We start from the raw sequence: 13,464 nt of genomic DNA, 5'->3' as shown, positions 1-13,464 counted from the left end.
TGTAATTTCTCCTGCTACTTTATGGATTCCTATCAGTCTTATGTTATTCTTCTTTCCATCATCTAGGAGTTGTTGGATTGATTTCTCATGATCCCTTACTGTTTTTAAGAGACCTCCCTTTTCACAGTCACTGACTGAAATCCTATCTTCTATATCTGAAATTGTATCTTTGCAATCTTTTATTCTGTTGCATACACTTTCAATAGAGTTTTTAATCTCCTGGTTATCTGTTTGAATCTGTTTTATGGATTCCATTTCTTTCCTCTGTTGGGCATTCATTTTTTCCATTTCTTTCTTATGCGGGGCCTTCATGGCTTCTACTATGTTCCTGAGCTCATCTATTTTTTTTGTCAGTTTCTGTTCTAGAGTCTCAATTCATGGCTTCCATTTTGCTCACCATCTCTATGGTTATCTCAGAAATTTTTTCTGTTTTGAATTTTTCTAGAGCTGATTGATCTGCTTTGTTACTTCCTGTGCTATGGGTTCAAGATGTCCTGCCAGTTCACTGTAAGACTTTTCATCCTCATTTGCCCTATTTTTTGCCATTAGTGAATTGGAAGTGTGTCTTTGTGTCTTAAGTGTTTTCTCATTTTTATTTTTGTTTTTCAGTTGTCCTTGGTTTTATTTCCAGTTTATTTCTTAGATCTTCCTGATATAATTGTGCTTTACCTTTTGAGTCTCTACTGAGTCATAGCCATTCTCATTTTCATTATATTGGAGAAAACAACTCAGTAAATCAATCACAATCCTTTATCCCAAATGTCACAATCAGCAGCACAATACGATGAAGCAATACTTGCAAAGTGACCACTTGTGGTAGTCATTAATCTATCACCTTTAAACCATGTGAATTCAATTAAAATCCAGAAGCAACCCAAAATATGTTTGAAGTGAATACACTTTTCAATGTAGCATGTTTCCATTTAGGATTGGGGATTAGACAGAGTTAGAATGAGAGTAGATAAGTGAAAGAATTGGAGAAGATTTCAAGTGAAGCCAGAGGGCATAGAATGACCATACAATCTTTGCAAAGCTATTAAATTCAAAAGGGATAGACAGAGTGCCAGAATAAGGACTAGAATATAGCCCCTTAATAGTAATAGGGGCTACTTTCCCTTGAAACTATTGACTCATGAGTGAGGTAAAATGGCAGAAGAAAAGAACATAAAGAAGAAAGAAAAAATGATAAAAGAAGAAGTCTGAGTTAGGGCAGGAGCAAGAACAGAAAGGGAGATGCAGGATAATATGATGGAGCAAGAGACTGATGGAGAAAGAGGACAGAAAAAATAAAGAATTTGCAGAGTGTAATGAGGAAAAGAAAGAAAAAAATGAATTTGAAGGGCCTCTTTCAGACTATATCTCTGCTGTCATAATATACCACATGCACAACCATGTGCAGAACCAAGTCCCTTGATCAGCTAGCCAATGGCAGATCCTCATGAATCAGACTGACCTCAGGCCACAAGGCCTAGATTGAGTTCCCAGAACTGCAGGGTTGAAGTCCATACAGTTCTATTTCAGGTTTGCTCCACCCTTTCTTTAAATATGTTCAAAGTTGGGAGCTCAGAAAAATACCCTTTATGACCACCTATGTCTCTGCAGAGTGAGTCCAAGGACTGGCCTAATCAGGAGGTCTGAGAATGGGGGGAGGGGTGTTTTAGGGGCACCAGCACAGCTACCTTCACCTTCCTCACTGGAGCTGGTGATGCACAGGCAAGGCATCTACTATTATTAACATCATGACCGCCATCATAATTCTTACTGCTATTATTTGTTTGGGCAGCAAAGCAGCATGTATAAAGGCATAGATACAGAAAGCAGTATGGTGTGTTGGGGAAACTGGATGGTAACAGTCATGATGCCCACAGAAAGGGACAGTCAGAGATGGTATTCTCAACTTGAAATTGTATTAGGGTATTGAGTTTTGTTCAACTATATATTATCTGTTTCATCCTACTGAGATGCAAACTCCATGAAGATCTCCATGACTCTGTGTAAATCAGTCTTGGGCAAATCACCTCAGCCCAAGTGTTCACAATACCTACTAGCAAAATAGCGCTTGATAAATATGAATTGAGTGCATAGTGGGTTAAGTGTTTATTCTCCATTCTTTTCCCAAAAGGAGGCATTTTCAATAAAATGGAAAAGATACAAGTATGTTGGATGGAGCTGGATACTACAAACTGACAGGTGGAGAGGCCAAAGGGTATGTGGCATAGCCTTTCTCCTCTGGGTGAGAAAGCACTTTTCTCAGGCCTGCTGCCTGAGTGTGGCTGTGTGACAGCTCATGCTGTGTTCTTCCTTCTGCATTCCTTTCTAAGCCTTGCCCTGCTGGTTCAGAGACACAACAGGGGGAAGTGTTGACTCTGCTCAATTGTGTCCGAGTTGCTGCCAAGGGGATGAGTGAGGAAGAGGCTGTGTCTGGAAGGTAAGCTGGGCAGAAGGAAAAGAGCTGAGAAAGCTTGAGAAATCCTTCTTGGAAGAGCCTCTTTGGGACTGGAGATGACAGGGGCTGGAGGACACAGGGTGGGAGAGAAGGCTCAAAACTTTCTGGCTGTTCTCCAGGAGCCTAGTGGTTCTGAGCCAACTACTCCAAGTTTCTGTAGAAACCCACACACTATTTATTTAAATCCACTGTTTCGCATGTCCTCTGGATTCCTGAAGAAGACAAAAGTGGAAGCAGCACTTGTTGGCTTTCAGGGCTTTATTCTCTATCTTGTGGTGTTCTCTGCAGGTGACCCTTGCCTTTCTTTCCTTCCTTGCTCCTTCACTGACACTGGCAGCCTCATGCCTGTTTGTAACTAGAACCTCCTATGAAAATGCTGCATTCAGATTTCACTGTCCAATGATCATGCTATATTGCACAATTGATAAGACCTCAGAAAAGGTGGTTTCATGAATTTTGTAACAGATGCAGTTATTCAGTGATCATGTAACAGCATGGGGCTATCCAGTGATTTAATTGGGTCTAAAGTGTTGTGACTTCATTGAGAGCAGTTGTTGGACCAAACTGATGCCTAGCTTCCATTTGTGTACTATTTAGTTGCACATGGGTGGCAGAATAAGATTTCTGAAAATTGTTTTTTCATAGAGCAATGTAATTAGTTCTACCTTAAGTACTAAATATTTGCTGCACACTGTTCTTTAATGCATTCTGCATATATGCCCATATTTATTGTTGTCTCATTTGAGGAAACAGAAAATAGAGACACCACAAGTCTAAAAATGACACAATCAGGAAGTAACTGGCAAGAAAAGTTATGTAACCAGGAGCTCAGACTCCGAGTTCATTCAGGTCAGAACCCAAACTCTTGCCACTATTACTTTATTTTTTTATTTTTATTTTTATTTATTTTTTTGGTACTGGGGATCGAACTTGATTCCTTGCACTTGCAAGGCAGGCCACTGAACCACTGAGCTAAATCCCTGGCCCTGCCATTATTACTTTAAATGGAAGCACAGTCATACAACAGGACATACACATATGTAGTCAGGGAATACTGACCAACCTTACTGAAATTGTAAGACCTAACATTGGGCAAAACCCATGAAATACATTTTATCTATTGAGTTTTTAAAAAAATAATCTATTTATTGCTGATAAGTACATATTTATATAACATTGAAAAAAGTGATTAATACAGTATAGGCTGAGAATCCTAAACATAATCATAACTTCGACCAATCAAAGGTTATGACTATAACCTTTATAAAGGTTATATAGGTATATATAGGTATAATTTATAAAGTTTATGATAGATTTCTATCATAAGAAAATAAGCTAAAAATTAACACTCAGAATTGTTTAGAAATTTTTAATTTCAAAAATCTTTTTTAAAATTTGTTTTTTTTTTAAATAAAACAACCCATTAATAAAGAAATTAAGCAACTGTATGATGGCATATTATGGAATACTTAAAATGTGTAAAAGACTTTGTAATAATATTGTATAGGGAATTATTTATAGTGTGACACTGAATGGAAGTGGAATATACAGCAAGATATCAGCTATTTAAAAATCTATAGAAATATAATAAAATACAATTAGTGGCTATTTCTGGGCAGTGGGACTATTTTTAAAGTTTTTATACATATAGTATATATCTGCAATTTGACAGCCCTGTAATGACAGCTCTCAAATGTTTTTGAAAAAATTGCTAGTAAAAGTAAATTCTGTGATTCAAATGTTTTCTCTCTATTCTGAAATTATCCAATATCTTATTTCCAGTGGAAATTTCAGAAGACTAAGAACATTGTTCTGCCTCATACAGCTGGTTGAAGCCAGGTAATCACAATTTATACTCCAAAACCTAGTCAAATCCCAAGGAGATAAGTTTCATTTTCTTAAGGGAAAGGCAAAACAGCCAGGGGCATTTACCATCATGGAGACAAAGGGTCCTAACAATCCTCAGGAGAGACCCATGCCCCCTCACAGTAGAAGGGCTACAATGGAAAACAATTATTCATTAATATATGCTGTTAAGAATAAAGATGTCAATCAGATTGAGCAATTGCTGAAAATAGGGGCCAATGTCAATTTCCAGGAAGAGGAAGGGGGCTGGACACCTTTGCATAATGCCATACAAGGTGGTAGTAAGGATATTGTAGATCTTCTGCTTGATTATGGTGCTGACCCTCATCAGAGGAAGAACAATGGGGCCACCTCCTTCATCATAGCTGGGATTGAGGGAAATGTGGAGCTGCTCAGACTTTTCCTTTCCAAGGGAGCAGATGTCAATGAGTATGATTCTAATGGCTTCACTGCTTTCATGGAAGCTGCTGAGCATGGTAATGTTGAAGCTTTAAAGTTTCTTTATGAGAATGGAGCAAATGTGAATTTGCATCGAGAGACAAAGGATGATCAAAAGCTACTTGGGAAAGGAGGGGGCACAGCTCTCATGGATGCTGCTAAAAGAGGCCACATTGATGTCTTGAGAATTCTCCTGGAAAAGATGAATGCAGAAGTCAATGCCTGTGACAATATGGGTAGAAGTGCCTTGATCCATGGTATTCAGAGCTCTCCTGATGAGAAGGTCAAAGATATTACCTGCCTTCTGCTGGACCATGGGGCTGATGTTTGCTTGAGAGGAGAAAGAGAGAAGACACCCCTGATCTTGGCAGTGGAAAGGAAGCATATTGGTTTGGTGCAGCTGCTCCTGGAACAAAAACATATAGAGATAGATGCAAAAGATGGCAAAGGGAGAACGGCACTGCTGGTTGCTGTTAATCTCAATATGAAGGCGATTGTCAAGTTGCTGTGCAAGAAGGGAGCCAACACAGATTGCGGAGATCTTGTCTGGATGGCAAAGCGTAAACATCATGACAATGACCTTGCAAAACTTCTTTGCTCTTATGGAGCCCGAGACTATTTCCAACCCCCTGATGAAGACTGGAAGCCTCTGAGTTCACGCTGGGGGAAAGACCTGAAAAAACTCTATAGAATGTACCACCGTAACACTGGAAAACTCAAAATCTTTAAGGGTGAAGACTACAAAATTGCCAAAACTTCTAAAGGGGATGTCTACCTGGGGTTCTTTGAGGGGCAAGAAGTAGCTGTGAAGGTATTCCGTGAAGGCAGTGAACATGCAGAAAGGGAAATGGATTGCCTACGACACATCCGAGAGCACAGTAACTTGCTGACATTCTATGGGAGTGAGAGTGATGGGGTATGGTTGTATGTGTGCATAGCCCTCTGCGAAGAGTCTCTGGAAGAGCACTTGGATAAGCATAGAAGAGATTACATGGAGGATGAGGAGGATACATTTGCCCGAAATGTCCTAGCATCTATATTTAAGGCTGTTCAAGAACTACACTTGCATGAATATATTCACCAGGATTTGCAGCCAGGAAACATCTTAATAGGTGAGTTCCTTAGCTTTTCTATTGTTATGGTAGGCATGGTAATTATGACTAGGCAATCTTGTTAACAAAACAAAACAAAGCAGATTTCTTTCTTACCATTCTGGAAGCTAGAAAGTCCAAGGTCAAGGTCCTGGCATCTGGACCTTCTTACTGTGACATGCTATGGCAGAAGGCAGAAAGACACGAGGGCACAAAAGAGCAAGAGGCAGCCAAATTTGCTTTTATAAAAAACCCACTGTCAGGATAACGAAACCACTCATTTGATAATGGCATTTCCCAATCATTAAGGCAGATTCCTCCTGACTGAATCTGCCATTAAAAGTCCTGCCTCTCAACATCAGCCATAAACTATAAAATTCCCTAGAAGATAACATAGGAAAAAATCTAGAGGCCCTTGGGCACAATCTATGAAAAAAAATCATTAAATAAGAATAATTGGCTTCATTAAAAATTTCTGCTCTGCAAAAGACAAGGCCAAGAGAGTGGAAAGGCAAGGCACAGTGTGGGAAAAGAATATTTGCAAAAGACATATCAAATAAATGATTGTTAACTTGAATATACAAAGAACTCTTAAAACAATAATAAGAAAATAGAATCTGATTTTAAAGTGGACGAAAGACATCAGGGGACTGAGGTGAGGCTCCTGGGTAGCAGGGTGGGAGAAGGTTTCTTGACTATCTGGGATTTAATTGCAGAAATTACATCTAAATATTTCAAAATTTTTAGAGCCCATTAACAATATCTATTAAATCTAACAGTAAAAAATTGAATTTTTTTTAAGCATACAAATTGCATATTAGCAGAGCACTGGAGCATTCCATTTAGGTATCTTAAGATTTAAGTGGCTTAAACTAATGAAAGAAAGTTGTTTGAATAATTGGAGACCAGCCCTGGTTGCAGGCAACTTTGTGACCTCATTCCTGTCCCCAGACACTCCACTGAGTTAGAATTCTTTGTTCCTTTCAGCTCAGAAATTCCTACCTGAAATTCTTTCTCCCCCTCCCTTTACTTTCTTTCCCAAAATTTAGCTTTTCAGTCTAAATATTTCTTCCTTAAGGGTGACCTTTCCCCTCTCAGCTAATCATGTAGCTCTCTTATAACACACTAACACAGCATTTTGCACTTTTGCTAGCATTTCCAAAGTTGCAATTATTTTCACATTGATTTATGTAATTATTCATTCATTATTCCTGAGCTAGGTTCACTCATAGTTCTGTCTCTCAATAAACAGTTGCCAAATAATTTAATGGGTTAATTTTTGCTAGTCTCTGAGTTCTTACATAACTTTAATGTTTATATTTGGAATTAGAGGGGTTCCAGATACACCCAACTGCACTGGGCCTGATCCTATTTGGGTTATCCAGTCTTTCTTCTTCTAAGAATCCTTTGAGCCAGAAATGGGGGACCATCTCTCAAAGGCTCCATTCATCTAGGTTTTGGTCTTTCATATCCACTCATTCGTCTTTCTGTGAGCTGTGTGGCTTATTTCAAGGGAAAAAGAATGTGAAGGGGACAAGGAAGGAGTGACTCATTATAAGGACATAACTGATGCATGATAACAGTCCAAAATGTCACAGTGGGTGTGACTCATCAGCTTCACTTAGTGGAATGCTGTGAAAATATTATCTTGAATTTAGAACCTTATTGGTTAACTACTGTATAGAATGTAAGCTTAACTCCTGTCAGGAGCTCCTTTGAAAATCTGTGCTATTTACCTCAGGAACTGCATGAATGAGGAGCTGATTAAATTTATCCTAATCCTTTCTTACTCTCTGGTCTGGAAAAAGTAAAATTTATGTCCTCATCTTGGTAGATACTTCACAGACAAAATGAAACTGTGCATATGACAAATTTTTGGGAGTCAATGGTATTATTATTTACTCTCATCAGAGATTATGGATTGTATAACATGCTACATACCTATTGAGGTTTACAACATGGACAGTGGAAATTTCCCATGCCACTCTGTAAACTATCCTTTAGATTCAAAGAAAGCTGTTCTCCTGGCAGATTTTGATCAGAGCATCAAGTGGACTGGAGATCCCCAGGAAATCAAGAGTGATCTAGAGGTAATGTCTACAGTCCTATTTATTTAATTTCTTTTTATTGAATTTATTGGTACATTTTAGGTATACAGTACATTTACTTTCATTATTGGGATCTTGAGATCATGAGAGGTCTTGGTTCTCATTTCTTCCCCTTGTCCCTGCCCTCCCTTCACCCCTTCTTCCCTTCCCCATTTACAAACACTTTATTTCCATTTTTTCATTTTCTCATATTTTTTTCTTTTCCCTTATTCCCTTTCCCCTACCCTTCCAACTTTCCCTACATCTTTAGCCCTTTTCTTCACATTTCACATTGGTAATTATCTTATTAGGATCTTATGTACTGTTATAGTTTTTCACACCAGAGAAACTACTCGGTATTTACAAATGTGTGACTTATTTATTTCACTTAGGAGTATATCCTCAAAATGTATCTGTTTTCCTATGAATGAATCTAATTCAAATTCTTTATGGGTGAGTAGTATTCCATTTTATAGTAAAACCACATCTTCTTTATCCACTTTCCAACTGATGGGCAAATGGGCTGTTTCCAAATTTTAGCTATTGCAAATTGTGCTGCTATAAACATAGGTGTGCATATGGCACTGTGATATGATTCTTTTAATTCTTTTGTAAAGATAACCAGCAGAGGAATGGCTGGGTCAAGTGGAACATCTAGTTCCAGATCTTTGAGATATCTTCATATTGATTTCCATAGTGGTTGCACCAGTCTGCACTCCCACCAACAATGAAGAAGGGTTTCTTTCTCCCCACAACCCTGCCAGCATTTGTTATTTGATTTCTTGATAGCAGCCATTCTTTGTGGGGTGAGGTGGAATCTCAGTGTTGTTTTCATCTGCATCTCTCAAATAACCAGTGATGTGGAACATTTTTTCATGTATTTACTTGTTGCTTTTACTTCTTTGTCTGAGAAATGTCTGTTCATTTCAGATGCCCATTTTTGAATTGGTCTTTACATTTGGTGGGGGTCTGATTGTTTTGAATTCTTTATATATTCTACAGAATAGGCCTTTGTCTGAGGAGCAGCTGATAAACATTTTTTCCCACATTGCAGGTTGTCTCTTAGTTCTGTTGATGGTTTCTTTTGCAGTGCAGAAGGTTTTTTAATGAGATCCCAGTTGTTTATTCTTTCTGCTACTTCCCGTGCTACTGAAGATTTGTTCATAAAGTCTTTTCCTATGCCAATGACTTCTAGAGTTCTGCCTAATTTATCTTCCAGAAAGTTTAGTGCTTCTGTTTTAAAATTTAGATCTTTAATCCAATTGAATTTTAATTTAGTGCATGGTGAGAGATAAGGATCCTGTTTTAATCTTTGGCAGGTTGAGATTCAGTTTTTCCAGCACCATTTATTAAAGAGGCTATTTTTCCTCCACTGAGGATGTTCAGCTCCTTTGTCAAAGATGATGTAGCTGAGTATATCTGGAGTTGTTTTTGTGTCTTCCAATCTGTTCCACTGATCCTCAGGTCTGTTTCTTTGCTAGTACCATGCTGCTTTTATCACAGTGGCTTTGTAGTAAAGTTTCAAATTGGGAATTGTTATGCCCGCTGCCATGTGTCTGTTGCCTAGGATAGCTTTTGCTATTCTAGACCTCTTATGGTTCCAAATGAATTTTTGGATTCTTCTTTCTAGTTCTGTGAAGCATAGTGTTGGAATTTCAATTGGCATTGCATTGAATATGTATAGCAGTTTTGGTAGTATGGCCTTTTTCACTATGTTGATTCTTCCAACCCAGGAGCAGGGGATATCTTTCCATTTTCTTATATCCTCTTCAGTCTCTTTTTTCAGAGTGCTGTAGTTTTCAGTGTAGAGGTCTTTTGCTTCTTTTGTTATGTTGATTCCTAGATACTTCCTTTTTTTGGATGCTATTGTGAAAGGAATTGTTTCCCTAATTTCTCTCTCAGTGAGTCTGTTATTTGTGTACAAGAAGGCTATTGATTTTTGGGTGTTGACCTTGTATCTTGCTTCTCTGCTAAAAGTGTCAATTAAGCTTAGAAGTCTTTTGGTGGAGTTTTTTGGGTTTTCAATGTAGAGTATCATATCGTCAGCAAATAATGACAGTTTAACTTCTTCCTTTTCTACCTTTATTGCTTTAATTTCTTTCTCTTGTCTAGTTGCCATGCCTAATTTTTCCCAAACTATATCAAAGAAGAGTGGTGATAGCAGGCATCCTTGTCTTGCTCCTGATTTTAAGGTGAAGGCTTTCAGTTTTTGGCCACTTAATATGATGTTGGCTGTTGGTTTTTCATAGGTAGCCTTTATTAAGTTGAGATATAGACCATCTATTCCAATTTTTTGAGGGTTTTTATCATGAATGGGTGTTAAATTCTGTCAAATGCTTTTTCTGCATCTATTGAGAGGATCATGTTGTTTTTGTCCTTGACTTTTTAAATATAGTGTATTACATTTTTTGACTTACATATGTTGAACCATCCTTGCATCCCTGGAATAAATGTCACCTGGTCAGGATGTATGATCTTCTTGATGATCCTCTGTATTTTGTTTTCTAGCATCTCATTAAGGATTTTTGCATCTATATTCAGTAAGGAAATTCGCCTGTAATTCTCTCTTTTAGTTGCATCTTTCCCTGGTTTGGGAATCAAAGTGATACTTGCCTTCAAGAATGAATTTGGAAGTGTTGCTTCCCTTTCAATTTCATTGAAAAGTCTGAAGAGTAATGGCAGTAGTTCTTCTCTGAATGTCTTGTAAAATTTCGCAGTGAATCCATCAGGACCTGGGCTATTTTTTGTTTGTAAATTTTTAGTTACATTTTCAATTTCACTGATTATAATTGGGGTGTTTAAAATGTTTTCATCTTCTTTGTTCAATTTTGGTAATTCATAAGTATCTAGAGAGCTGTCCATTTCTTTTGTGTTTTCCATTTTATTAGAGTATAGGTTCTCAATGTAGGTATTAATGATCCTCTGGATTTATGTTGGATCTGTTGTGTCTTTGCCTTTTCATTCCTGACTGCATGGATCTGTGCCTCTTCTTTCCTTTTTTTTTTTGATAAGATTTGCTAAGGGTTTATCAATTTTATTTATTCTTTCAAAAAACCAACTCTTTGATTCATATATTTTTGTATCATTTTCTTAGTTTCCATTGCATTGATTTCTGCTCTAATCTTTATAATTTCCTCTCTTGTTCAAACTTTGGGTTTTTCTTGCTCTTGTTTTTCTAGTATTCTATGATTCATCATTAGGTTGTTTATTGGAGCTCTCTCTGTTTTCCTTGTGTGGGCATTCAGTGCTATGAATTTTTGCTGTAGAACTGCTTTCATTGTGTCCCATAGATTCCTGTATGTTGTATTGGCATTTTCCTTTATTTGTAAAAACTGTCTAGTTTCTTCTTTAATTTCCTCTGTGGTCCATTTATTGTTCAGGAGAGTGTTGTTCAATTTACATGTGTTTGTGAAGTTCCTACATTTTCTTATGCTATTGATCTCCAGCTTAATTGCACTGTGATAATATACAGGGAATAACTTCAATTCTTTTGCATTTATTCAAACCCATTCTGTGAGCTAGTATGTGGTCTATCTTGGAGAATGACCCATGTGCAGCCAAAATAATGTATATTCTGATTTTGAGAGTGGAACATTCTATAGACCTCTCATAAGTGCATGCGTTGTAAAGGTTGGTTGAGTTGTAGTATTTCATTGTTGAATTTTTGCCTAGATGGTCTGTCTATTTGTGATAGAGGGGTATTTAGATCTCCCACTATAATTGTATTAGTGCTTATTTGGTTTTTCATGTTTCTTAATATTTTTTTATATACTTGGGGGCATTAGTATTTGGTGCATATATGTTTATGATTGTCATCCCTTCCTCTTGAATTGTTCGCTTTACAAAGATCTAGTGGCCTTCTTTGTCTCTCTTGATGTGTTTTGGTTTGAAATTTACTTTGTGAATAAGATTGCTGCCTCTGCTTTTTTCTGGGCTCCTGTCACGTGGAGAATTGTTTTCCACCTTTTCCTTTTCAGTCTATAGGCTTCTTTTTGCACTATGTGCCTTATATACAACATATTGTTGGATTTTGCTTCTTAATCCATTCTGCCAGTGTATTTCTCTTGATTGGTGAATTGAGGCCATTGACGTTGATGGTTATAACTGATATGTACTGACTTATTATTGTCATGTTATTGTCCTTTTGTTGACTCCTCTTACCTTTCCCCCCCTCTCCTTTTAGTTTCTTGTCTTGCCTATTTGATTTGGTCTGTTAGGCTTCATGGTGTTGTGACCTTCATTGTCTTTTTCTAGGATATTGTTTAGAATTCCTTGTAGTGCTGGTTTGGTGTTCATGAAGTTTTTCAGGTGTTCTTTGTCATGGACATATCTTATTTCCCCATCCATTTTGAAAGAGAGCTTTTCAGGATACATGAGTCTAGGTTGGAGTTTGTTTTCTTTTAGGGCTGGAAATACCTCATTCCAGGCTCTCCTTTACCTGAGGATTTGTATTGAAAAGCCTGCTGTGGTTCTGTTGGGCTTATCTTTTCATATGATTTAATTCTTTTTTCTTACTGCTTGTAGCATTTTGTTCTTCTGTTGGGTTTCTGGGATCTTGTTTATTATATTTCTAGGTGTAGAATTTTTTGATTGTGGGTAGTTGGAGTCCTATAAGCCTCACTTACATGTGTGTCAAAATCTTCCCCTCCATTTTGGAAGTTTTCTGTCATGAATTCTGTGAACAGCTTTTTAAAGTCTTTTGCATTTTCTCCTTCTAATTCATGGATTCCTATCAGTCTTATGTTATTCTTCTTTCCATCATCTAGGAGTTGTTGAATCAGTTTCTCTTGATCCCTTACCATTTTTAGGAGACCTCTCTTTTCATGATCACTGTCTGTGATCCTATCTCCTAAATCTGAGATTCTATCTTTGCATTGTTTTATTTTGTTGCACACACTTTTTTAAACTCCTGGATATCTTTTTGAGTCTGTTTAATGGATTACATTTCTTTTCTGTGTTGGGCATTCATTGTTTGCATTTCTTTCTTAGGCTGGGCCTTCATGGATTCTATCATGGTCCTGAGCTCATCTATTTTTTTTGTCCATTTCTGTTGTAGAGTCTTGAATCATGACTTTCATTTTGCTCACCATCTCTATGGTTATCTGGGAAATTATTTCTGTTTTGAATTTTTCTAGAGCCTGATTGATCTGTTTTGTTACTTCCTGTTCTGTGAGTTCTGAGTGTCCTGGTGATTCACTATCAGACTTTTCATCCTCCTTTGCCTTACTGTTTGCCATTGGTGAACTGGAAGTGTGTCTTTGTGTCTTGCTTAAGTGTTTTCTCATTTTTATTTTTGTTGTTGGGTTGTCCTTGATTCAATCTCTGGGTTTTGAAATCTTCCTGATATAGTTGTGTTTTAGCTTTTGATTCTCTAATGACTCATAGACATTCTCATTTTCACAATATGAGTGAAAACAACTCATCAAATCATTCTTTATCCTTTATCCCAATTGATACAATCAGCAACACAATAGGATCAATTACTACTTGCAAATTGACCAAGTGTTAGACATTAATCTATCACCTTTAAACCATG

General features: G+C 37.3%; 1 protein-coding gene across 5 annotated transcripts in view; it reads left to right on the top strand.

Annotated features, from left to right (window-relative positions):
- Positions 1 to 13,464, top strand: part of Rnasel (ribonuclease L) — a 35,784-nt gene that overhangs the window by 14,769 nt on the left and 7,551 nt on the right. For 2 of the 5 annotated variants that reach the window (XM_033762129.1, XM_010608272.3), the window contains exons 2-5: positions 2,123 to 2,206; positions 2,322 to 2,428; positions 4,229 to 5,862; positions 7,846 to 7,931. In XM_033762129.1, coding sequence (XP_033618020.1) covers positions 4,383 to 5,862; positions 7,846 to 7,931 — 1,566 coding nt within the window. In that variant the 5' untranslated portion in view covers positions 2,123 to 2,206; positions 2,322 to 2,428; positions 4,229 to 4,382. The remainder of the gene's footprint in view (positions 1 to 2,122; positions 2,207 to 2,321; positions 2,429 to 4,228; positions 5,863 to 7,845; positions 7,932 to 13,464) is intronic. The other 3 variants (XM_033762132.1, XM_033762130.1, XM_033762131.1) reach the window with 3 other exon arrangements.

This window comes from Fukomys damarensis, unplaced genomic scaffold, assembly GCF_012274545.1.
Source record: "Fukomys damarensis isolate Sample0158 unplaced genomic scaffold, DMR_v1.0_HiC HiC_scaffold_11, whole genome shotgun sequence".
NCBI lineage: Eukaryota > Metazoa > Chordata > Mammalia > Rodentia > Bathyergidae > Fukomys > Fukomys damarensis.
Note: the sequence above shows the minus strand (reverse complement) of the source record. Positions and strands in the feature narration are given on the sequence as shown.